The sequence below is a fragment of the Euprymna scolopes genome, chromosome 18 (assembly GCF_053919585.1).
Source record: "Euprymna scolopes isolate OS-2025 chromosome 18, ASM5391958v1, whole genome shotgun sequence".
NCBI lineage: Eukaryota > Metazoa > Mollusca > Cephalopoda > Sepiida > Sepiolidae > Euprymna > Euprymna scolopes.
In genome coordinates, this window is record NC_136499.1 from 79,671,101 (window position 1) to 79,698,923 (window position 27,823).

The window sequence follows — 27,823 nt, forward strand, 5'->3', positions numbered from 1 at the left end:
ACATTATATAACATTATATTACATCATATCAATTTATATCACATGATATCACATCATATTACATTATATCGCATCCTATCACATTATATCACATCATATCACATTATATCACATCATATTAGATTATATCACATTATATCACATCATGTCACATTATATCACATCATATCACATTATATCACATTATATCACATTATATCACATTATATCACATCATATCACATTATATCACATCATATCACATTATATCACATTATATCACATCATATCACATTATATTACATCATATCAATTCATATCACATCATATCACATTATATCACATCATATCACATTATATTACATCATATCACATTATATCACATTATACCACATCATTTCACATCATATCACATTATTTCACATTATATCACATTATATCACATCATATCACATTATATTACATCATATCACATTATATCACATTATATCACATCATATCACATCATATCACATTATATCACAGATGTTATTTTGTCTTTTCTTTTAATGTAGGTGTTGTCCGTATCAGGAGGCACATCAGCGATTTTCAAATCCTGATGAAGTATGTCGCGCCAACGTCGTTTTTTGTCCACTTGGCTACCTTGACAAAAGTATTGTTGACTCGCACGACATGACCATACCATCTCAATAGAGATTTATGGAACGTGTTGACGATTAGTGCCACTCCATATCGCCGACGGATGTTGTCATTAGTGATGTGTTTGAGTAGAGTAATGCGAGCATTTTCATTTCCATTACACTCAGACGGTTCCCTATGGTTGTTGGCAAATATTCAGCATCATAGATTGGTTTTCTTCTTCCCTCTTCTAAATAAAAATGTTCGCCCTGTTACACACACACACACACACACACATACACACGCACACACACACACACACACATATATATATATATATATATATATATATATATATATATATATATATATATATATATATCCAAGTTATGTGAACTGCCCCAAGCCAAACGTGTTCCGCTTATTCTTGCTGCAAGCTGTAATACATTTATAAACATAAGATCTTTAGTGGCTGCTGCAAGTATCCAACTGTGCAGCATGCAATATTTGGGTCAAAATATGTTTATTGCTCAAATATTTTTAGATTTTTTAGATATTCAAATTCACCAAATTAAAAATGCTAGAAAATTACAAGTAACTAGATGTCCCCATCCAAGATACCCTAGGAGTATAGTAAATATAGTTTTAATAATACTTGATCAAAACCAAAGTAATTTAGGGCCAAAAAGTACTTAATTTAAATAGCTGACTTGTTTTCTGAGAAACAGAAAACCTTCATAGTGGATATAATTTAATCAGTAGATTATATTTTTTTAATTACTTGTAATTAGTTGTTTGTAAGTAGTTTTTTTTTGTTTGTGAAATGGCTGACTTGTTTTATAAGAAATGTATTCTAATGGAATTAATATTATCTCTGAATTAATTATTGTAAATAAATCACTATTTATAAATGTGACAAGTATCTCACGAATTAATGAATTATAAAAAAAAGTTTATCTCAGTCAAAAATGCATAGAATATACAGGAAAAGAATAACTTCAGTGAATAATATCTATTTATTATGTGTAAAGAAATGAACAAAAAGTTAAAATAAGGGAGAGATGCATCTTTAGGTCATGGCAATCGGAATACTATAACCTAAAAGGTTTTACCCTCTTATTTTTTCTTTATTGATGATATAACTTTTATTCCTCATCTTTTATTCCATATTTATATATGTTTATATATATTTATATTTTAGTTAATATATATATATATATATATATATATATATATATATATATATATATATATATATATATATATATATATATATATATTGTAATGGACCGATATGAAGCTGAGTCGGTGTGAATGTCCCCTGGTAAGAATCTTATGACTCTGGTCAGCGCCAGCGCTTCACCCTACGTTGTCTGTAACACAATATAAAAATAAAAATAAAATAATGACATGTAAAGTGTCGTCCAAGATTTGTGACCTATTTGACACGTTGTCATAGACACAGCACATTTTGTTCCGAACGATTCAAACTCAAAGCAAGAATGGCACAACGCTAAAATCTTAAAACACGAATTTTATTCAACATCCTTAAATTTAATATCACACCGCAATAGGTTGGGGTGAGGTCAGATGATAAAAAAAGGAAACATCATAAAAGAAAGAAAAGAAAACAAGGTGACAAACAAAAAAAATAATATAAGAGAAAATGTATATATACCATTTCCATTATGGTATGACAGTTCGGCCAAGGACAAGGAGCGGGGATATCGGGATGGGGAAATCATAATAGTCACTTAACTTTATCCAGTTGGACTTTCGTGTTTCATAATGTCTCCGCAAAGTTCATCATTCGCGAGATTTTTCCTGTTTGGTAACTTCTTGGATGGGGACATCCGTCAACATGACGATATTTTTGCTCGTTGCAATCCTCTTCTTCTTAATCTTTAATATTTTCGCCGTGAACTTTCCATGGTGTCCATTCTCGGCCGAAAGAATTCAACTCCCGTTTATTTCAGGGAAATCTGTTTACGCTGCGCTTTGGGCATTCCTAAGCATCACCGGCTCATAGCGAGTTTTTGTTATTTTTTTTTTATTCATTATTCGCTCAAACGTAAACAAAATAACCGGTTCATTTGACAACGTTCTCTGTCTCTTTTTCTGTTCTATTTTTTTTTTCTTGCCTCTTAATATTTTTATACGAACGCTATCGTTTATCACCGTTAAAAAGAACCCTCAGTTCAAAACTGCTTTTTTTTTTCGTCCGCGTTGATTTCACTTTTTCTTTCTCTCTCTTCCCTTTTCATCAGTTTCGCTGATAGTGGGCTCTCTCGCGCATTGCATTTTCAGAGGGAGGGAGGGAGGGAGGGAGGGAGGGGTGTGTGTGTACGCCACGAACGCTAGTGCGTTCGTTTATTTGTTATTATTTTTTTTATTGAATTTAAATTCACTGTTCGCCGTAGGCGTTCCCTAAGAGATAAAAAAAAATTATTTCTTATTCCGTTATGATTATTTCCTAATTTATCAACCGATATAAACCAGCCTCTAAACAGCGAAACAGTACTGTATGTGGATGACTATATATATATATATATATATATATATATATATATATATATATATATATATATATATATATATATATATATATATATTGTGGTCGACCCGTGCTAGGGGTTACAAATGAAAGAAACCACAAGTAGTGTAAAGTGTATAAAATATAATATGTATTTATCATAAAGAATACAGGAGCCACTAAAGTGATATGAGAGGAACGTGTTCGTAGCATGCGGTTAAACATGGTATGAATGTTTCCATTTAGTCTCTGAAACCAGTGGTATTCATAGGACTGGTTGATTCCACTTAGTTCTCAAATAGAGGTGATTTGTGCCCCACAACATTCCACTCCCGAGCTTTTCATTCCCCTAGGATGATCATATAGCTCTTTTTTCGGGGGTTTGATCTCTATCGGGTCGGTCATTTTCCTTTTCCTGAAGGACCAGCGTTGTGCGGCTGCTTGTGGTGTTACCAAGTCGAACGTGTCATATATCTGGTCCATTACTTCTTGTTCAGCAAGAGGTTGTCTTTCGTCATCTGTTATAATTTTCCGAATTTGGTTTAAATGCTTCTGCGCGTAAGTCTTGGACCTTCAGTAATGTAGACCATCCGCCCAATCCTTTTCTGGACCTTTCCTAGTTCCCACATCCTACTATTATTTTTGTGTACCTGGAAAAATACCTTTCCACCAGGTAAATACCTCTTTTTAGGAACCATAGTATTTTGCGGCTTCACCTGTTTTGGCAAAAGTTGTAAAACTGTTGTAGCGCCTTTTCTAAGGGCGTTCCTTTAGCCTTCAGGGCTCTTTTCAGTGTGTCTACAAACCTCTCTGCCTGACTGTTCGACGGGGATGATAGGTTGGTGTCGTTATGTGGTTAACCTATAAATTCTCGCAGAAGCTTTTAAAATCTGCTGAAGTAAATTGTGTGCCATTGTCCGACATTAAACAATAAACCACACCAAACCTAGTGTACAATTCATGAAGAGCACTGATTGTAAAAACCATTGCTGGACTTTTACATCGAAATACCTCAGGCCATTTTGAAAAAATGTCTACCACTATTAAATAATAGTTTCCATCCAATGGGCCTGCATAATCTACGTGTATTCTTTGCCATAGGGTGGTCCACTTTAGGCCACGGGCTAAATTGTATTGGGGGCGCTTTTGCAGCCAATGCGCATCCCTTACATGACTTTACTGTGCCTTCTATATCAGTGTCCATACTCTTCCAGCAAATGTAGCACCTCATGAGGCTCTTCATTCACATAGTTCCAGGGTGCCCCGTATGAAAATCCTTTAGAATTACTGGAATTACTACTCGTTCTCAGTACAACAGTACCTCACTGCCTATAGAATAAGCCTCCACCGCGGATTCATCCGAATGGATTTTTTGTTTCATTTCTTTGATGAAACTATCTTCTTCAGCCTCCCTTATTATATCTTCCAAAGTGACTGGCAGTTCCTTAATCGTATTACATAGTATTTGTGTATAGTCCTTTTCACTTTGTAGTGACGCTATTACTGTGTTTCCAGCGGTTCCCTTGATTTCAGGATTAATCGTGACAATCATTTGCATAACTTCGCAGATGTAAAATATTCCATACAGAAATCGTCATTCAGTAGAATAGTAGCCCATCTTTGCAGTCTGTTGACTGTGTAAGTTGGCAGACCTTTTTTAGAGCCAAAGATGGTTATAAGCGGCTTATAGTCAGTTTGTAATTTAAATTTACGACCATGTAAAAATCAGTGGAATTTTGTACACCGAATATGATTCCCGGTGCTTCCTTTTCGATTTGGGAGTAATTCTTCTCGGCAGGAAGTAAAGTTCTTGATGCATGGGCGATTGGCTTAGTGGACCCATCAAGCATCTTGTATAGAATGCACGCCCTGATCCCATAAGAACTTGCGTCAGTTGCGACAATAATCTCTTGTTTCGGATTGAAATGAGTCAGGGATATATGTGACGTTAATACATCTTTTAATTTCTTAAACGCTGCCTGGCACTCAGGCGTCCAGTATCATTTTTTGCCCTTTTTAATAGTACATTCAATGGCGCACGCAATTCATGCATGTTCTTAATGAACGTTTGATAATTGTTCGCGAGCCCTAAAAAAAAAACTCTGCAATGTAGTTACATTATAAGGTTCTGACATGTCTTTTATAGCTGTGGTCCTGTTTGGATCGGGTTTCCTCCCGTCCTTATCTATGATATGACCCAGGTATTTAATTTGTTACAAATGAAAATTCGCATTTTGCTTCTTTCAATGTGAAGCCGTATTCTTTTATTCTATCAAACACTTGAAATAAATGATCTCTATGTTGTTCAGCATTTTGACTACGCATAAGAATATCGTCCAGATAGCCTATTGCAAAATCCAAACCGCTAAGCAAAGTATCAATTACCTGTTGAAAAATTGCAGGTGCTATTTTTATACCAAATGCTAATCTATTGAATTTATAAAGTCCTTTGTGCGTTGAGATACACAAAAGTTTCGAGCTATCTTCCTCTACTGGTATTTGTAGGTACGCCTCGCTTCAGTCTATTTTGGAAAAATATTTTTCGCCATTTAACTTAGCGAATATTTCGTCTGGGTTTGGTAGTGGGTAGTGATGGTCCTTGAGTGCTGCATTCAATCCGGTCGAAAAGTCCGTGCATCCCCTAATCTCTTTAGATTTTTTTTTCATGTATACGGTGGGGGCTGCCCACTCACTATAGTTAATAGGGGTTAAAATCCCAGTGTTAACTAGTCTTTCCAATTCTTTTTCAATTTTTTCCCTTGAAGCGAACGGTATGCTCCGTGGCTTTTTGAATATTAGTTTTGCTTCGTCCAGCAATTCGAATTTCGCTTTTATTTTTGTGCAGCATCCAAGCTTTTCGGAGAAAACACTTGGGAAAGATTTTTGGAGATCTTTTTTGAGTTTGTTGTCTTCGGCCGTTACATTTTCGACTTTGTGACAAAAATCACTCATTGGTGAGTCCCATAATTCAAATTCCTGAATCCAATCGGTCCCGAATAAGTTCGTTGCGTTCCTTAGAACGAAAATTTTTAGCTTTCTTGTCGTTCTTTTTAGTGACACATTAATAACTACCTCACCCTCAAAATTTATTTTTTCACCAGTCACGGATCTTGCGACTTTATTCGTCTTTGTCATCGTGGGCTGTCCTATTCTCTTCCACGTTTGAAAATTTATAATTGATAAATCCGACCCTGAATCGAGTTGCAGTTTTACTTCTTTATTTCTGATTCTCACCGTAACACATTTTCTCATGTTCTCTGTTGTTGAGGGGTCCATTTTTGCAGTTTTTACGTAGCTCGTTTTTGCCCTGCAATATGAGGCCTTGTGCCCTGCTCGCTTGCATAGGTCACATGTTATTTTCCTTTGGTATTGACATGCATTGTACCCATGAGGTCCTCCACATTTGCTACAAATGGGTCCTAGAATTTTGTCCACCTTGATAATTTTGAAGGGTTCTTTTTGCCTCTTCGTTGGTAATTGTTGGCGGCCGGTATCCTTTATTTTTGAAGCGAATTTTTTTAATGTGAGCGATACCTGCTTTCTCTATGTTTCGGGAATCTTCCCTCATTGCCACGAATCGCTGACAATCTTCAGCCAGTTTCTGAAGTGTGAAATCAGGTGCTAATTCCAATTTATTTAGAGTACGACGTCTTATATCGGTGTCTGTTGTGGCTATCAAACCTTGTGTTAATATTAAGCACTTGCCCGCCGTTAATGACGACAATTTAAATCGTCACAGTGCTTATTAACTATAGACGCAAATGTTGTATAGTCCTGACTCTCTTTACGTGTAAGATTCATGCATTTCTATCTTTAATGAAAAATGCTTCTTTTTGTACAGTATAACTCCATTAATAGTTTGACTGTCTCGTCAAATTCGTTCATTTTTCTTGGTAAAATAAAGTCTACAAATGTGTTATGTTCGGATGTACCTAACTTCCATAGCAATAAACGAACCTACTTTTGATCCGTCCATGCACTGCAATCAATTTTAAAAAGCTCTTCAAATTTTCTGAAATATGCCTCAAACGTTAGGCCTATATCAGTAGCATAGTGAAATGTATCAATTGCTGACCATATCGCATTTTAGGCAAAGCCGTGCTGGTTTCTTCTCCGCTGTCCTTATTCACGAAAACTTGCGTTATCAAATCCATTTTTTTTATCTGACTGGTTTTGTTGCGTTAAATTTTTTCAATTCCAATATTCGTTCATTCATTTCCTTTTTCCCCTTTCTTGTTTTTCTTCGAGATATTTCATCAAATTTAATTGTTTCTTTTCCATCTGTTTTTTTTTTAATTATCAGTTGCATTTCGTCGTTGTTTCTGCATTGCCAATTGTTTCTCTTGTATTGCCAATTTCTCTTCTCTGAACCTTTTTCCAAATTTTAATTGTTGGCTTTGTTGGAATTTCACAAGTTCCAAAATTTGTTTTGCAAAATCGCTCATTTTCTTTTGGGGGGGACGGTATGGGATTACTTCATATGACAAAATGAGTTTTTTCAGAAACAACCCAATTCGTTGATGTTGCAATATTTTGGACTGGTAATGAGGTATGATCCCACACAGTCGGACGATTCTATTTATAAACGATGCTGCTAAGAACTGACGAATCAAATTAATTCACGTTCTGCTACCAACCAATCAGAAACCAGAATTGCTTCATAAATATTAAACCTTCTCTGGAGCAATTTCACATGTTCTTTTCCCGGGTTTGGACACTGTAAGAATATTTTGTTCTGTGGAACTGTCTACTACAAACAAGTCACCTCCCAGGACTTGTGTGTAACAGCGAACCATCTGAAACTGTTCTGAAACTCAAAATGGCTTACACTTCTAGAGTTGATTTACTTTTCCTATGGTACCAACTCTGTAGAAAAAAAACTTTACAAAATTCGTACCTGGTTATTTAACGAATATTACTTTTATATATTTATTTCCTCGTGTGGCAATTTTTCTGAGAAAATACTTCGACGTTTGCATTTATACAGAAAGCAGTAGATTTCGTTTGTCATTTTTCAATTTTTGTAACGTGTAGGTACTGAGTTCAATTCCTTGATGATCCTACACATTTTTTCCTTTTTTCCTGAAAAAGAAAAAGTTACTTATATGTGAAAGAGTTTATAGTATTTATTTAATATTGGCTATTTTTTTTTATCTCTGTGCGAAAAGCAATGTCCTTCGCTCGTTAACACTTTATTTGTCGTGCTTAGCGAAATAGTTATTTTTTCTCTTCTTCAACCAGTGAAAAGTTTATTTTAATCAGATTAAATTCCGACTTTTTTGTGAATACTCGCTTTAGCCAATAAAATAAAATATACTATCATTTACTTTTGCAGGAGTTTTTTTAATTCTTTTTCCAACGCTAATGCCTTTTAACCATACGACGTACTAGCAAGACATGCTTTTTAGAACGACAAAGTCTTTTTTCAACATTACGTTTTATAGGGATGGAAAAAGTTGTTTTTTTTGTACTTACTGAAAACTTGGTCTCGTTAATTCAATAGTGATAATTCTCCACGCAATTATGAGTTCAATTTCAACTCGTAGTTTACACGTTTAGCAGCTTTTTTGACAGCAAGATAAGGCTTTTTGACGACGTATTTGTTAAATTCTTTTTTCCGGCAAGAATTGTTGTCCTTTTTCGAAGTGTTCTTTATCCCGTGTTTGTGGATTTTTATGCTCGAATGTTGTTTTTTCCACCCAACGTAGACAAGTAGTTTTTCTCGTTCTTCACCGAACTTTTGAAAAAAAAAATACTCCTGACGTTTCGAATTTCCCCGAGTGTAAGAAAAAATTATTTCGAATAACCGTGTGTGTTGTTTTTTCTTGAATCCTTTGGTCGTCAAATGCTGTCTTCCAATGACTGTTTTTTAGAGTGAATTCGTTGTCCGAATGTTCGTCATTCAGTTGTTGTTAGCAATTACTGTAGATTGATCCGGCAAGTTCTTGAATCGTCCTCGTCGGCCAGTTGTTGTAGATCCGTGCTAGGAGTTACAAATGAAAGAAACTACAAGTAATGTTAAGTGTATAAAATATATGTATTTATCATAAAGAATACAGGAGCCACTAAAATGGTATGAGAGGAACGTGTTCGTATATATATATATATATATATATATATATATATATATATATATATATATATATATGTATATATATATATATATATATATATATATATATATATAGAGAGAGAGAGAGAGAGAGAGAGAGAGAGATAAAAGAGAAAAAAAGATATATATAGAGAGAGAAGCGTCAAATTTTTACTGATACAGATCAGAAAACAAAATTTTCTCGTGTCGTAATGTTTTTTAATCACCGTCTCTATACAGAGAGCAAGTTTATAGGTTTCTGGTGGTAATTCGTGAAGTGTGGATCCGAGGGTCTTTTTATCGGTGATCTCAAACATTTTGGATCATTTTCAGGAGCTTTTTTTTTTCTTTCCACTTATACTTATGTTTTTTATTATTATTTTCTTAGTAATTTGATAGGAAAAAGAATAAAAAGCCGGTATAATTAAGCTGTCTTTGTGTATTTATTGTTTTTATTTATTATATTGATTTTATATGTGGTTGTATATTTATGATTTATTTTTATTTTTGTAATTTAATCATGGAAAATATTGATATTAATATTTTAAAGCTTTGCCATCATTAAATTAAAAAGAAAACAAATATAAATATATAAATATACAACCGCATATCATAAAAATAACCTAATAAAATAATATAAAGTATTAATACACCAATACAAGCAGCAAATTCAATTAAACTTGTTTTCTCCTTTTTCCGCTAAAACTACCATGGAAACAACAGCACAGTGCATAGAAAAATAACAACTCCTGTATGCGATCACTATGATCAGAAGTACATAAGAAAGCACTGTCGGATCCGTGCTCTACGAAAGCAGGAACCTTACTCGCCGAGTCAAGAAAGTAATTAAATATATGACAAAACGAAAAATTCTATTGTCTTCAACTAAAATTGTATCAATATATACATTATATAGATTAAAAGAATATTTAGAAGATCACAATAACGATACATCCACTAACAACTCGCGTCCAGATACCAAGCAACTCTAAAAAAACTAACAACTCTAATAGTCCACAAATTCCAAAAATTCATCATGAAAGTTTCAAGAAAAAATACACGATTAAACCCGGTTCTCCAACTTCGAACGTAGACCCCTACTACCATGTCTCCTTCTCCAACACCAGGGGTCTACGTTCTAACCTTCCAGGAGACTAAACCAGACCTTTTATTTTTAAGTGAAACTGGCATTGGACAGGCTATTTCCCTAGAAGAGTTCGCAATTAAAGGATACTCTAACTTAACTTCTAAATCTGACCGCCAAGATCGCCATGGTCATGGAATATGTGCCTATATAAAAGATGGCTTTCCATGTGGTAGGGACATCTCCAGGGAAGATCCTAACTTACCCTATATGTGCTTCCGGATTGCTTTAGCACACACTACGGCATTTATATTTACTCTCTATCGCCCCCATAACAGCGGAGTTACTATCTTTCAAAGCATATCTGAGAAAATTGACCAAGTCCTATCTGCTTATCCTTCAGCTAACATTCACGTATGTGGTGACTTCAATGTTCACAACGTCGAATGGTTGACCCACTCTAACAAGACCGATGATGAGGGGAGGTTCTGTCATGATTTCTCCATTGCCTATGACCTCACTCAGATTGTTCAGGAACCCACTCGTGTGCCCGACAATGACGGCCAGTATGCGAGCCTACTAGACCTTTTTCTCACAACTTGCCCTGAACTATGTTCAGTTTCTGTTCTGTCGCCTCTTGGATCTTCCGACCACTCTGTTGTATCAATTAAGATAAAAATGAAATGTAATAAGTCCCCAGACGTACCTCTCCATCGTACAGTATATCGATACACTAAGGCTGACTGGGATAGCTTCCGTACATTTATATCTGATCTACCTCTGCATTCCATGTTTAAAAAGGATGTGTCCTCTATAGTATTAGACCTGACGGAATGGTTAATTGTAGGTATTGACCGTTTCATACCCTCGAAAAAGCTTCAGCAAAAACCTACCAGCCAGCCATGGTTCTCTCCAGAATGTGCTGCTGCCATTGCGCACAGAAATCACTTTTTCCACTGTTTCCAACGTAATAGATGTATGGAAACTAAAGCCGCTTTCAGGACTGCCAGCAACCATTGTAAGAAAGTAATAAAGAATGCAAGAGAGTTGTATGCTCAATCTGTTAAGTCCAAAGTAGCTGAGCAGAGGCTTGGTTCCCACCAGTTTTGGCAAATAGCAAACAGAATCCTGAACAGAAGCGTGTGCTCCATCCCAACTATCATCAATGGACCTGAGGTAATCTCGTCAGCATCAGACAAAGCCAAACTCTTTGTCAAGAACTTTGCAGTTGATTCTACTCTTTGCGATCAAGGCTGCCAACCCCCAATATTTCCTCCTGTATCAGAAAACACGCTATGTGATATATGTATATCTGTACGTGATGTTGCCAAGCTAATCAAAAACCTTGATTCCAGTAAAGCAACTGGCCCTGACGGTATTCCAATTATAGTACTCAAAAAACTTCAACCTGAACTAGCGCCCATACTTACAAAACTGTTTAAACGTTGTCTTAAGGAGAATAGTTTCCCATCTCCCTGGAAAATTTCATCAGTATGCCCTGTATTTAAGAATTCAGGTGATCGCTCATTCCCCTCTCAGTACAGACCAATAAGTCTCCTGTGCATCATGAGTAAATTGCTGGAATCTGTGTTAAATACAGAAGTAATCAACCATCTCAACCTTCTTAAAAAAAGCAACCTCAATATGGTTTCCGTTCTGCTAGATCTACAGCTGATGTACTTACAATTATATCTCATAGGATTAGCAAATCTCTCGACGGAGGCAACCTTTCTAGGGCAATTGCTCTTGACATATCTAAGGCCTTTGATAGGGTATGGCATAAAGGTTTACTTCATAAGATCTCTAGCTATGGTATTGCTGGAAATGTCTTCTCAATTATTAAATCATTTCTTTCTGATAGGTTCATAAGAGTAGTAGTTGAGGGGCAAAAATCAGAAGCTCACAGTATTAATGCCGGTGTCCCTCAGGGATCCATCCTGGGCCCAACTCTTTTCCTGATCTATATTAATGATCTTCCAAATCACATCCTTACATCATTTGTAGACATCTATGCTGACGACACTACCATTTATGGTAGCACATCTAAGACAGTAAACGACCAAGTTCTCTCCAATTCTCTCTCCTCTGATCTTGAACACGTAGTACAATGGGGTAAGGAGTGGCTGGTTACTTTTTATGCATCTAAAACCAAGCTTCTCTCTTTACATCATCAACATTCTGATCCACATCTGGCATCAATTGAAATGAATGGCTCTCGTCTTCAGGAGGCCTCAAGTTTTGACAAGCTTCTTGGCTTGACCATTACTCCTGATCTTAAATGGAACAGGTACATCAAATCTGTTGCCAAGGCCGCTGGAAAAATGGTGGGATCTTTCTATCGATCCAGTAGATATCTCACTGCTGATGCTATTCTCTATCTATATAAGAGCCAGGTACGTCCAAAAAAAAAAGGTTTTCCAGATATTCAAATTAATTATACGAATTCCGCTTGCCTGAGTGAACGAGCTATTCTTGCAGCTCAATACAAAAACGTCCGTGAACATAACGCTATTAATAAAATTCGTACTGAAGTAGTCAAATACAAATCCATCGAAGCTGTTGTAGAAAGAGATAAAGTGGTTAATTGTCCAACAGCTAGATTTGCCAGGGATGCCTCCGCATGTACTGCAAATGAAAATTGGCATACTAATTATCATGTGAAATATAAACCAATCCAAGCTTTGCAATGGCACATGGCTTGCAGTAAAAAAATTAACAAACATTATCATAGAAACAACAATCTTAACAGGACCTTTCACAGGTGAATATATCTTCATTCCATGCATTCCTATGATTCCACCGGATACATCATTACACTTTAGGAAATTGCACTTTCCAATTTTATTGTCATTTGCAATAACCATCAACAAAGCACAGGGAACAATCTTTACAATTGTGGGTCTCACAGTTACACACTGACTGTTTTTTCACATGGAAATTTATGTTACGTGTTCAAGAGTCACAAAACCAAAAACATCTCTATATCAGCTAAGAAAATGGAACAGCAAAAACTGTGCACCCATATGAAATGGGAAATTTAACCGATAAGAAACATGCATTTTCTCATTTTGGAACTTTTTCCATTGCGCCAATTTGAGCCACAGCAATGCGTGGCAGGGTACAGCTAGTGTATATATATATATATATAGAGAGAGAGAGAGAGAGAGAGAGAAAGAGAGACAGAGACAGAGAGATCAATAAAAGTTATATATAAACCCTGTGTATCGCTTTATTGCAGGTCAGTATTTTTTTAATTTTGAAATTACTATAAAATACAGAGAAGTGAATTTTGGTACAACACTGGAAGAGCATAACAAGGTGCCTCGTTTCCCTTGTTTTTGTCCAATTTGAACAAATATTTTAAAAAATTATGCTGTTTTCTTATTTTCTTGTAATTTACGTGTTTTATTGCAAGTGTTTTAAAATGTATATTTTCGGTAATAAGACAATATTCTAACTTCATATTTCTATTCATATGAAACAAAGAACAAATCCAGTAACAATATTAACCAAAAACAAGAATGAATTTCACATTATTTTGTTTAAGGGAATATTTATTTATCAACATAACTCCCATGCTTCAAAATCACTTTGAATATTCTTTTGTCAACGGATTTGAGATGATGTGATGCTATAAGAAACTTCCAACGTTCATCCTTTGACGAAAATTGAACACCTCTTTCATAAACTTGACTAGAGCTGCTCAATTGGGTTTATATCTGGAGAACAAGGTGTCCATGTCATCAAATTTTCTCCACTAATACCTACTTACTTAAGGTAGGATGTCGTCGCCTTGGCTGAGTAACAAATCCAATAAGAAACCTTATGTTCTTCCAGTGTACCAAATTTCACTTCTATGCATTTCATAGCAATTTTCATAATTAAAAATATATTGACCTGCAATAAAGTAATACACAGGGTTTATATTACATTTTGTAAGTACTAACTTACTTTAACAAATAATTAAATGAGTAGAATATATCTTGAATAGAAATGATTGTAATTCAACACTCGATGAAAACAGTAATCCAAATAATACAATACAAATTATCCTTTAAACATGTTAATCAATGCAATAAGGTTTCACCGTTTCGTTTGAGTTTTGTTGTTATTTTATATCATTTTATTTAAAATGTGAATTGTGTAACAATTGATGAGACTAAATTGACATTTGTTAGGTTGTAATTTGGCCAAATGTCGATATTGGTGTTGTGCTAGTCTGTTAGTTGTCGACTAATAGAAGGCCAAATGATGATGAAAACCAGTGTGCTTCATTGAATACTTGCCAACATCACTGGTGTATTTAATGTCATTTACAATTCTCATTTAAGAATAGCTTATGATTTGTTAACATAATTTCTAAAGACTCTTTTTATCTGAATTAAAAGTTGTTTTCTTTTATTTATTGTAGCGTTTCACATAATTAACTGAAAATATTTCTAAAAATTGTTATTCTCATTATTGATAAGTTTTGGACTATTATGCTCATCGTGATTGTTTTGGTTTGATCTGCACTACATTTTCATTGTATTTAGTTGCTTTCAGACAATATTTCTATTTGCTTACCTCCTCATAAAGGCAAAGTTTCTGACAATATCAAACATAATATCAAACGCAATCTGTAAATTTAGCTCGTTTTTATTCTGCAATTCCATACATTAAGATATATCATGTTTGCTTTTTGTCTATTATTCAATCAAGGGATTGAATTTATTCCAGCCAAAAGGCACTATAAAATATTGGGCGACAATACTAGTGACGAAGGATTATTAAGGATTCTGAAGAACCTTTTACTCAAGAACTTAAAAAAGGATGTCAAAACACGGACAACACTTAGAGAACTTTAAAAAGATTAAACGTATATAAATAACAGCAACATTTTTAATTGGAAAATAGAAAGTCTGACGACAGAGTCAGAAAAACTAAAACAGAAATTAAAAGAAATCTTTCCCAAAGTTTTTTTCTGGACAGCCTTGATGTAAACAAAATGACAACCAAATTCGAACTAAAGGATAACGTTCAAAATATATTTAAGAAAGAAAGGAATGTACCTTTTGTCTCGTTAGAGAAAATAAACAAGAAATTAGACAGATTAGTACTGACTGGTATCTTATCAAAACTGGAGTACCCAGTTTCTATGTAAAAAAAGAAATCCAAACAATTCACATCTGTGCCGATTTCTCTATCGGCTTAATTGCTGGACTCAAGAATTATCATTGTTCACAACTAAGCCCAGAAGCAGATTTTACGAAATTAAATGAAAGCAAATATTTTTCAAAGACCGACCTTAGTGATGCTTGCCTTCAAATATTAATGGAATAAGAGAGTTCCAAGTTACATGATTATACATGTTTGAAATGTTTGCTTTGGTGTCAAAGTCGCTTCAGCAATTTCCTAGCAAGTTATGAGTACTATGCTGGATAAAATTGATTTTCCAATAGTTTATGTAAATAATGAGTAAAAATAAAAAGAACAACACCAAAAAACACATCCACAAAGTGTTTTCTCAGATACAGAACTGTGAGTTCAAAAACTAAAAGGAAAATGTTATTTATTTATAAAAGAAATCAAATATCTAATATATAAGAACAACAAAGGGCCAGATTCTGAACAAGTTACCGCAAGTAACAAAATTCTTGCCCCTGAAAATATATTCATACAGAGTCTCCTCGGATTAGAAAACTTATCAAACTTTCATTTCTTACGTGCATAACCTCCGTACTCTGCTGAACCAACTTAAAAAAAAGATAAAGTGTGTGAATGGACATTCGAATATCATAAGCATTCAATAAAACTATCAAAGTCCTAACATCGGACATTTCTCACACATTATAACCCCAACTTCAAAATAATAGTCGCTAGCTACGAAAGTTTGTATGAAATAAGAGCATACATTCTCCATATAATTCTAGATGAAACTCAAACTTATCGCTGATGCATCAAAGTCACTGCTCTATTCTAAGAAAAATTACTCTATTCTAAGAAAAATTATTCTATTCTAAGAAAGATTACTCTATTCTAAGAAAAATTACTCTATTCTAAGAAAAATTATTCTATTCTAAGAAAAATTACTCTATTCTAAGAAAAATTATTCTATTCTAAGAAAAATTACTCTATTCTAAGAAAAATTACTCTATTCTAAGAAAAATTATTCTATTCTAAGAAAAATCATTCTATTCTAAGAAAAATTATTCTATTCTAAGAAAAATTATTCTATTCTAAGAAAAATTACTCTATTCTAAGAAAAATTATTCTATTCTAAGAAAAATTATTCTATTCTAAGAAAAATTACTCTATTCTAAGAAAAATTACTCTATTCTAAGAAAAATTATTCTATTCTAAGAAAAATCATTCTATTCTAAGAAAAATTATTCTATTCTAAGAAAAATTATTCTATTCTAAGAAAAATTACTCTATTCTAAGAAAAATTATTCTATTCTAAGAAAAATTATTCTATTCTAAGAAAAATTATTCTATTCTCAGAAAAATTATTCTATTCTAAGAAAAATTATTCTATTCTAAGAAAAATTACTCTATTCTAAGAAAAATTATTCTATTCTAAGAAAAATTATTCTATTCTAAGAAAAATTATTCTATTCTAAGAAAAATTATTCTATTCTAAGAAAAATTACTCTATTCTAAGAAAAATTACTCTATTCTAAGAAAAATTATTCTATTCTAAGAAAAATTACTCTATTCTAAGAAAAATTACTCTATTCTAAGAAAAATGACTCTATTCTAAGAAAAATTACTCTATTCTAAGAAAAATTATTCTATTCTAAGAAAAATTACTCTATTCTAAGAAAAATTACTCTATTCTAAGAAAAATTATTCTATTCTAAGAAAAATTACTCTATTCTAAGAAAAATTATTCTATTCTAAGAAAAATTACTCTATTCTACGAAAAATTATTCTATTCTAAGAAAAATTATTCTATTCTAAGAAAAAATTATTCTATTCTAAGAAAAATTATTCTATTCTAAGAAAAATTACTCTATTCTAAGAAAAATTACTGTATTCTAAGAAAAATTATTCTATTCTAAGAAAAATTATTCTATTCTAAGAAAAATTATTCTATTCTAAGAAAAATTACTCTATTCTAAAAAAAATTATTCTATTCTAAGAAAAATTATTCTATTCTAAAAAAAATTATTCTAAAAAATTACTCTTTCTAAGAAAAATTATTCTATTCTAAGAAAAATTATTCTATTCTAAGAAAAATTACTCTATTCTAAGAAAAATTACTCTATTCTCAGAAAAATTATTCTATTCTAAGAAAAATTACTCTATTCTAAGAAAAATTACTCTATTCTAAGAAAAATTATTCTATTCTAAGAAAAATTACTCTATTCTAAGAAAAATTACTCTATTCTAAGAAAAATTATTCTATTCTAAAAAAAATTATTCTAAAAAATTACTCTTTCTAAGAAAAATTATTCTATTCTAAGAAAAATTATTCTATTCTAAGAAAAATTACTCTATTCTAAGAAAAATTACTCTATTCTAAGAAAAATTACTCTATTCTAAGAAAAATTACTCTATTCTAAGAAAAATTATTCTATTCTAAGAAAAATTATTCTATTCTAAGAAAAATTACTCTATTCTAAGAAAAATTATTCTATTCTAAGAAAAATTATTCTATTCTAAGAAAAATGACTCTATTCTAAGAAAAATTATTCTATTCTAAGAAAAATTATTCTATTCTAAGAAAAATTACTCTATTCTAAGAAAAATTACTCTATTCTAAGAAAAATTACTCTATTCTAAGAAAAATTATTCTATTCTAAGAAAAATTACTCTATTCTAAGAAAAATTACTCTATTCTAAGAAAAATTACTCCCAGATGTAAAATTGTCTTCACCATCACGAAATTTTCCTGTTATATTCACAGAAGATATTTCACATTATAAACAGATCATAAACCGTTACTCACTATGTTTTGTATAAAAAAAAGTCTATCAGTACACACAGCAAATAAACTGCAAAAGTGGGGGACAATCCTGTTATAATTTTAAAATGGAATACCTCTTACCACAAAAATCTTTCATGCAGATGGATTATCCAGGCTAGTTCTGAAACAGAGAGAACTATTAGAAGATTCCGTGACCGTTCTGTAAAAACTGACGAGGGAATAAAGACGATTGTGACTCTTCATGAATTAAAAATGGAGGCCCTAAATTTTGAGTTTATTAATCTAACAAAAACGAAAATCTAAGAGAAGGACAAACACACTTCAGATAATTTTTCATCGTGTGACGAGCTGACGAGGTACTTCAGTACAGTGAGAGAGTCGTCATTCTAAATGCTTTACAGACGAGAATCCTGAAAGATTTTCCGGGGATAAATGTCTTATGTAGCTATGTTTACTGGTCTAAAAGTGACCAGCACATTGATATACAAAGGTTGCACCTTGGCGGCAAAACTCTCCCAATTAAACATAGCCCATGATCAAAAACGGATCATTACTGATTAAGAATACATGTGGATTTTGCACTGCATCATTATAGATAGTTTTTCGAAATGGTCGGAGGTTTTTACATGAAGAAAATCACACTCCAAAGATGACGATAAATTTCCTGCATAAATTGTTCAACCGGTTTGAGATCATCGATTGTCTAGTCCGCAATAACGGAAAAATTCACGCCTATTGATTTTAAAATGTTTTGCCAAACTTTCTAAATAAAACCTGTTACAAGCCCTCATATCATCCAAGATCAGACGAACGCTTTGTCGACACCCTACTCTACTCGGTGTTGTTCAAGAGTAATAAATGTAAAATTACAGTATTACATTTAAAAAGGATTCCTCATATAAATGTATTATCATATTATTTTTTCAACACAGGAGAGAGGAATGGGAAGAGAATTAGAGTGTAAGGGAAGGGGGGGGGGCGAAAGAAAAAAGAAGAGGAAAATAGAAAAATAGATGATTAGATAGAGGGGGGAGATAGAAGTTTTAATATAAATATATTAAACACACTAATTTCTATTTTTTTTATGAATTTTTTTTTTTTTTACACAGTGATCACCACTTAACAAGGCCCGGAAGCCACTCAGGGATAAGGGTTATTGCAAGTACATTACGTTAGTGTGGAGATTTGATGAAGTGTTTACTTAAGGGGGCGGTTCATTAGGAATTTGTTAACATTGGACTTGAAGACATCCAAGTTGTAGTCTGGTGGGAAGTAGGCAGACGGAACAGAGTTCCACAGGCGTGCAGTTCTAAGAAAGAAGCTTTGTTCATGGAATCCGCGTTTTGATTTAGGCACAGATATAGAGTGGGGGAAATTTTTCATAGTGGATTCAGCTAGACGGGTGTTTTTCGTGAAAGATTGGCGAGGGGGGGACCAGAGATTGGAGTTCAGACGAGCACCTGCCATGGAAATAACGATAAAACAAGGATAGGCTTGCAACGTCTCTTCTGTGGGACAGAGGTTGCAGGGTAGAAAAAAGGGCATCCCCCACTAAGACACGAAGTCTATTTTGTACTCTGTCAAGGCAGGATAGGCTGTTTTTAGCAGCTCCTGCCCAGATATGGCAACAGTATTCCATCCTTGGACGTACTTCGCTTTTATATAGATAGAGAATTGCATCAGTAGTGAGATATCTTCTGGAGCGGTAGAAGGATCCCACCATCTTTCCAGTGACCTTGGCAACAGACTTGATGTACGTGTTCCATTTCAGATCAGGAGTAAAGGTCGAACCCAGAAGCTTGTCAAAACACGGGGCCTCACCCAGACGAGAGCCATCCATCACAATTGATGCCAGATGGGGATCAGAGCATTGATGATGTAAGGATAGGAGTTTGGTTTTGGATGCATTAAAGGTAACCAGCCACATTTTCCCCCACTGAACCACACGCTCGAGATCAGAGGAGAGAGAATTAGAGAGAACTTTGTCATTTACAGCCTTTGATGTGTTGCCGTAGATGGTCGTGTCATCAGCATAGATGTCAACGAATGATTTAAGTATGTGTTTAGTCAGGTCATTGATGTAGATCAGGAAGAGAGTTGGGCCCAGGATTGACCCCTGAGGGACTCCAGCATTTATATTGCAGGCCTCCGATTTTTGTCCATCTACCACTACTCTTATGAGCCTATCGGAGAGAAATGATTTAATGATTGAGAAAACATTTCCAGTTGTACCGTAGCTGGAAATCTTGTGAAGTAGACCCTTGTCGAAGGCCTTTGATATGTCAAGAGCAATTGCCCTAGAAAGGAAGCCTTTGTCAAGAGATTCACTAATCCTGTGAGATATAACCGTCAGCACATCTGCGGTAGATCTTGCAGAGCGGAAACCATATTGTGTGTCACTAAGAAGGTTATTCCTGCTGAGGTGGTTGACTATTTCTCTATTTAATATGGATTCCAGCAACTTACTCATAACACACAGGAGACTTATTGGTCTGTACTGAGAGGGAGATGAATTCTTAAATACAGGGCAAACTGATGAGGTCTTCCAGGGAGTCGGAAAGCACTTCTCCTTAAGGCAGCGCTTAAATAGTTTCGTAAGTATGGGAGCAAGTTCTGGTTGAAGCTTTTTTAACACTATAATTGGGATGCCATCAGGGCCAGTTGCTTTACTGGAATCTAGGTTTTTGATTAGCTTGGCGACCTCATGCACGGATATTTGTGTGTTACCTTGCTCGTTCGGAGGAAATATGGGGAGTTGATGGCCTTCGTCGCATAGGGTAGAATTAGCTGCAAATGTAGTTATAAACATTTGAAACTAACAAAAAGGTAAAAGTAAAATGAATATCGCAACAAATTTCTTCAAATTCAAACTGTTAAAGGACTTTTAGTTTTAAAAACTTCAGCGTTCAAAAGACTTTTTTTAAATAAACCGTTGAAAACTTGATCTTCTTCCGAACTTTGGCAAGTGACATTTAAAGGAATTGCGAGATAAAGAAAAGCGGGGGGGAGAGGTATAGTGAATATAATTGGAAAACATAAAATACTAGCATGGGGGCTCGGCGTTGCCCGGGTGTTTGGAGGTGTATGTTGAGCAAAAAAAAAAAAAGAGAGAGAGTGGTAGTAGGAAGGCAGGCTCAAACCCGTACAGCAAAGGAGGAAAAGAACGGGAAAAAACCCTGACGTCTTTGCTGTTACGACCACCGCCAAACCGGAAGTGACGTAGGTTTTAATTAAAGCTAGACAATCGAAAAGAGGGGATGACATTCGAAAATCTCAGCGAAAAAAACGACCCCTCCCTGTTGAAAAGTGCTCAGTTGAAGGGGAAGATATTAATGTTTTTAGCCAATTTTTTGTTATTTGTCGTCTAAAAGGTCGAACTTAAAAACGATACTGATCTTGTGAAAATCTGTCGCCTCTGTCAAAAGTTTTACGCAGACATGCAAACATACATACATATATTTATATTCTGGTAGCTAAAATTTTCGACCCAAACCGATTAAAACGCTTGCTCTATCTCTGAATATACTTTATGTAAAATTTCAAATGTTTAGACCAGAAACTGTCTGAGTAATTTGGTAGAGACCGCAGAGGTAAATATTTTTAACTTTGACCCCAATTATGACCTCTTAAAATTTATTGTTTTGGGCTCAAATTAAGTTATTAAGTTAGGTCCATGTCCAAGGAACCTATATCTAAAATTCCGTGCTTAGACTCAAAATTGGTGGAGGAGTTTGGTAGAGTTCGCAAAGGTCAAATCATTGAACTTTGACCCCTTAACAGCCAAATTTCTGGCCGAAAACGGATTCCAAATTTTCCCATATCTCAGTACCCTGTATATCAAATTTCGAGTTTGTAGACTTAAAATTGATAGAGTTATTGCATAGGGAAATGTACACAGACACACACACACTTTTACTTTTATAGATAAATAGCATTTCAGCCTGGCATTGCCCGGGTGTTTGAAGGTGTATGTTGAGCAAAAGCAAAAAAAAAAAGGGTTAATTTTTTAAAATTTGCCCCCTATTATGACCCTTTACAATTTATTGTTTTGGGCTCAAATCAAGTTATTAAGTTAGATCTATGTCCAAGGAACATATATCTAAGATTTCCAGTGTTTAGACCCAACATTGTCGGAGGAGTTTGGTAGAGTTCGCAAAGGTCAAATCGTTGAACTTTGACCCATTAACAGCGAAATTTCTGGCCGAAAACCGATCACATCGATTTTCCCAAATCTCAGTACCCTGTATATCAAATTTCGAGTCTGTAGACTAAAAAATTGACAGAGTTATTGCGAAGGGAAATGTACACAGACACACAGACAGACACGTTCACTTTTATATATATATACTAGCATGGATGCCCGGCGTTGCCTGGGTGTTGGGAGGTGTATGCTGAGCAAAAAAAAAATAATACAAAAACGGTCAATTTTTTAAAATTTGGCCCCTATTATGACCCCTTAAAAGTTATTGTTTTGGACTTAAATTAAGTTATTAAGTTAGATCCATGTCTAAGGAACATATATCTAAGATTTCAAGTATTTAGACCCAACATTGTCGGAGGAGTTTTGTAGAGTTCTCAAAGGTCAAATCGTTGAATTTTGACCCATCAACAGCGAAATTTCTGGCCGAAAACCGATCACCTCGATTTTCCTACATCTCAGTACCCTGTATATCAAATTTCGAGTCTGTAGACTAAAAATTGACAGCGTTATTTTATTTTTAAAGCCTATAGTAAAAACATTTTGTTTAACAATTTTCAAGCCTTGGATTAAATGCTTTTTTAACTTGTAGAAAAATTAGCATAACTTTGAAAATATTTGTTCAAATTCCACAAAAATCAAGGAAATAAGGCACCTTGTTATGCCCCTCCATTGTGCCGAATTTTATGTCTCTGTGTTTCATAGCAAGTTCAAAATTAAAAAAAATATTGACCTGCAATAAAGCGATACACAGGGTTTATGTGATTTATATCCCTAAAAGTTGCGAATCACTTGTATCCATTCCAGCAATAAAGACAATACAAGATGCAAAATACTCGACGTGTAAGAAATCTTTAACACATTCTTATTTGGTGATCGTGACTTTATGATTGACCTAGGAGGCCAACGAAATAGCACAGTAAAGATGTTATTAAACACATTTGGGTGACAGATCCATTGTTATGTCGATAGATATCAATTATTCTGAAAGGAAAGCTGTTTGGCATCACAAAAACTCTTCTTTGAAGGAATGCTTTATGAAAATAATTCCCCACAAGCAATTCCAAAACTGAAGAGAAATTAAACCAATAGTAACGATGCATCTGAAATGATGTTTGTTTTTGTTTTTAATAATGAGTCAAAAGATATTCAAAAATTATGAATGCAATGAAGAATATTCGATTAATTAAAATGATAAAAGTTTATTAATGTTATATTTGAAGAGGACCATGCAGGGAAGCAATCCCGTGGAAATATGTTTATGGAAATGACATTTCATGTTAAACACAAAGACGAGGAAAGGAAAAGTTTTAATTTTGTGGTAGAAGACGAGCTCTTGCGCTGAATATATTGAAAGAGGAACTGTAGATGGAAAGTATTTCTCCTTAAGCTTAGAGGCACGCTCTAGCAACAGATTCCACAACACAATAAAAAAAGGAAATTCTTCTTTGCAAACATTTTGAATTTGTAAGATGCTGCAGAAATCACACATCAATCATTAATAATGATTATCATGGATCTCTCAGAACTATCTGGGATCAAGCCTATGTTCAGCAATTCTGAATTTAACGTATTTGCAGTAGAACTCCTGGATACGGTGGCTATAGGATACTTTTTCTTTTGAGGTTACGATGTGGAATACGATATTTTTCCGGACCATATTTGCCCCGCCTTACAGTGTTATATATAATGTTATGCACATTGTGTTTCCTATCACCTATTTGCTTTCGTGGTGGGCGCTTGTTTGACGGGGATTTGGGTTTCACAGCATCTTTTATATTGATAACAATTTTATACCAGATTTCTGTAATTATTTCAAAGTAAAATCAATGTGCGCAAATATTTTTCAACTTTTCTCAGTCAGTTGGTTGTGTTTTGATTATGTCTTTTTATATTCTTTCAATTATATTCCAAAATATGTTAATTTTATCGAAATTTATTCTCATTAAGAACAATAATGTTAATTTATAAAAAAAAACTACAGCCTGAAAATAATCACATTTTAACTAATTTTCGGAGATTATTTTTCTTAAACAACTTTGATAGATGTAAACAAATCAGTCAATTTAGTAGACATTTTTATTTATATTGATTTTTCAATCTGACTAAAATCAGAAATTGACAATAAAAATCAGGAATAAAAGCAAAAAAAGTGACAAAATAGTAAAAGTTTTTCATGTTTCTTAAAAAAAAGTACATTTAAGATAACATTGTGTAATTTCACCAGAAACATAGAACTTTTAATAATTGTTTTGATATAATTGAAGAGTATTAATACAATTTGGGAGAAAAGAATATTTTGATTGTATTCCTGAGAAAAATAAAAAATGTCTATATTATGTTACATTATGTTATGTATGGAATATTCAAATTTCCCAGTTGATCCAAAGGATATAAAGTTCAAACCATTGCTTGGAAATTGAATGAATTTAGACCTTTTCCAATATTTTAATTCATTGAGAGATCCATCAAAAATGAACAAAAATGGATGTTATAATGATAAAAAAAAATGTTATAAACCAATGCATACCTGTTGTTGTACAAGTGGATTTTATCGACGAAATATGACAATGACTTACCTGCAAAATAAGATGAAATATGATGAAATATGGCAATGACTTACCTGCAAAATAAGAAAGAAACAATATAAATCATGTTTCTAGTAAAACAGAACAATAGTTTATAGTTTGCATTTATTTAAAATATGATAACAGTTAAGGACTTGGGCAATTTTTCAATTTTGTTGTCTCATTTCATTAAAAACCTAACTTTTTAAATTGAAGTTAAAAGAGCTGTTTACTGCTGTTTATGGCCCAGAACTAAAACAGTCAAAAGATTTTAGTTGATGTACATGTATGTCGGAAAAAGCATGGATCCAATGTCATATAATGCAGTCTATGTGCATTATGGGCATGGAAAAGTCATTCCCTCACAAATCGAGCAAATTGGGTTTGCTTGCACATCATTTGTTCTCACTCGGCTGGTCTGGGCCAGTCTTGTCTTGGAGGTTGGGGGTACCTGATTGACACTTTGTCTGGCTGCTGTTTCCGACTGACAGTAAAGGAGTGCTTACTCTTTGGTAGTGCTTAGAGTGGTTGCTCTATCATCAGTTGTATAGCATCATGATAGTTGTAGTGCCATGTCGTGCATAGAAAGGGACCCTGCTGCTTTCTCTGGTGGGCTTTTATGAGACCACAACTTCCTAGGCTTCCTGTACAAAAATCCAATGCAATGGCTGAATCCTTAGAAAATGACCTCTACACCATAGTGGAATGGGGACGTAAATGAATAATAACATCTAATGCTAGTAAGCCTAAGCTGCTCGCATTTAACAATTATAACCAATATTTTTTAAATTCTTTATGTTTTATTACATTTTTACCCTAAACAAGGTACATTGCCACTTTGTTGTAGGGGGCTACTATCAGGGACATAAGCATCAAGGGTACTGTGTAGGGAGTTGGGCAGCAAGATGTCGGTTCACATTACACATGAACTTCTGCATGTCAGTACAGTTGGGTAAGCAGGGACCCGGAAGGGAATTCCAAAGTCTAGCTGTTCTGGGGAAGAAACAACTGGAGTAGAAGGCTCTCTTACATCTAGGGATCTCTACTGTGAAGGGGTGGGATTTAGCTGCTTGTCGGGTTTGTCGAGGGTATTTACGTCGAGGGGGCACAATCGTCAGAGCATTCACTGTTAAAGTACTTGAGAGAGATGCAACATTTCGTCAATGAGACAGGACCTATCAGATTGGCGACTCTCTTTTGAACCTTGTCTAGGAGCGAGAGACTAGTGGCAGATACACCAACTAAAATATGACAACAATACTCCATACATGAGTGAATGGTGGCCTTATAGAGTTATAGGATACTTACGGGCGTTAGTAGTTTTCTAGCACGGTAGAGAGAACCCACCTTCTTCGCATTACTCTCAATGTAATTGTTCTAACTCATGTTTCCTGTGAACGTTAGGCCGAGGAGTTTAAAAGATGTACTTTCAGATAAAGAGGTCATTGGCCATTGCTATTGGTGGTAAGGAAGATTTCTAGTAATTATTGAAGGAAACAAGTTTAGTCTTGGCAGCATTGAATGTGACCATCCATTTTTGTCCCCATTCCACTATGGATCAGAGGTCATCCTCTACTGTTTCTGCCATTTCTTTAGATATGTGTTCATTTGTTTTCCTGTCATGTCTGTTATAGAGCGTGGTGTCGGCAGCATATATATCCATCTCACAGACAATTTTATCAGGGAGGTCATTTATGAATATTAGGAATAATAGAGGTCCAAGGATAGACCCCTGAGGCACTCTCACATTTATATCATATTGTTTAGATGTACGACCGTCAAGGACAACCTGGACTTTTCTCTTATCTAAGAAGAATTTAATTATGTTATGTATTCTTCCAGTGATAACGTATGATCTGATTTTCTTGTGAAGACCATCATGCCATACTCAGTCAAAAGCCTTAGATATATCTAGAGCTACCGCTCTACCCTCCCCCGCTTTGTCCAGTGAATGGTATATACGTTCTGAGATTACAGTTAGGATGTCTGCTGTGGAACGGGCTTGCCTAAATCCATATTGTTGGAGAGTCAGAAGTTTAGCATCTGTAAGGTGATGGAGTAGAGCTTGGTTAATTATAGTCTCAAATATTTTGGTGAAAAGTGGGAGGAGGCTAATGAGGCGATAATTTACTAGGTCAGTTCTTTCGCCAGAATTCTTGAAAACTGGTACTACAGAAGCAGTTTTCCAGCAGGCAGGAAAACAAGATTCATTAAGGCATTTGTTGTAAAGTTTGGAGAGAACTGGGGCTACTTTGGTGGCACACTTTTTTAATAGCACAGCCGGGATGAGATCAGGTCCACATGCTTTTGCAGTGTCAAGATTTTTTATGATAGAATGCACCTGAGAAAGGGTGATTTTCAGATCGTCTAGTGTGGCGTCTGTCGGCAAAGGAAAGTCAGGCAGGGAGTGGTTAGCAGGGTCCAGTGTGGAGTTGGAAACAAACTGTCTGGCAAGCATGTTAGCCTTTTCAGTTGCAGAGCAAACAACCTCATAATTGTTGGATAGTGGGGGGGATTGTTGATTGCCCATTATTTATTACACTGTTGTAGATTTTCCAGAAGTCATGGGTTCCTAATTTCTGTGCTTTGATGCGTTTTGTGGTTTCAGTAAATTATCTCTTAGCTGTCGCTATTTCTTTCTTACAGTTATTTCTGGCTTCTATATACTTGTGTCTGTTTGATCTGGACTTATGTTGGTTAAATTTGTGGTACGCATGCTACCTTTGTGCTATGGCAGCTGCACAAGTAGAAGTAAACCATTGGGGAGAGTGGGGCTTGCTATAAAATTTGTGCATCGGAACATGTGCTTCAATTGCCATTTTGAATCATTCAGTGGTCTTA

The 27,823-nt window shown here is 34.4% G+C and overlaps 1 protein-coding gene across 1 annotated transcript in view; it reads right to left on the reverse strand.

Moving 5' to 3' along the window:
* Nucleotides 1-22,597: 22,597 nt before the first annotated feature.
* LOC145297663 (uncharacterized) overlaps nucleotides 22,598-27,823 on the reverse strand; it is a 550,235-nt gene continuing 545,009 nt past the window's right edge. The window contains exon 2 of the mRNA XM_080143835.1: nucleotides 22,598-25,038. Within this exon, the coding sequence (XP_079999961.1) occupies nucleotides 24,991-25,038 (48 nt within the window). The 3' untranslated portion in view covers nucleotides 22,598-24,990. The remainder of the gene's footprint in view (nucleotides 25,039-27,823) is intronic.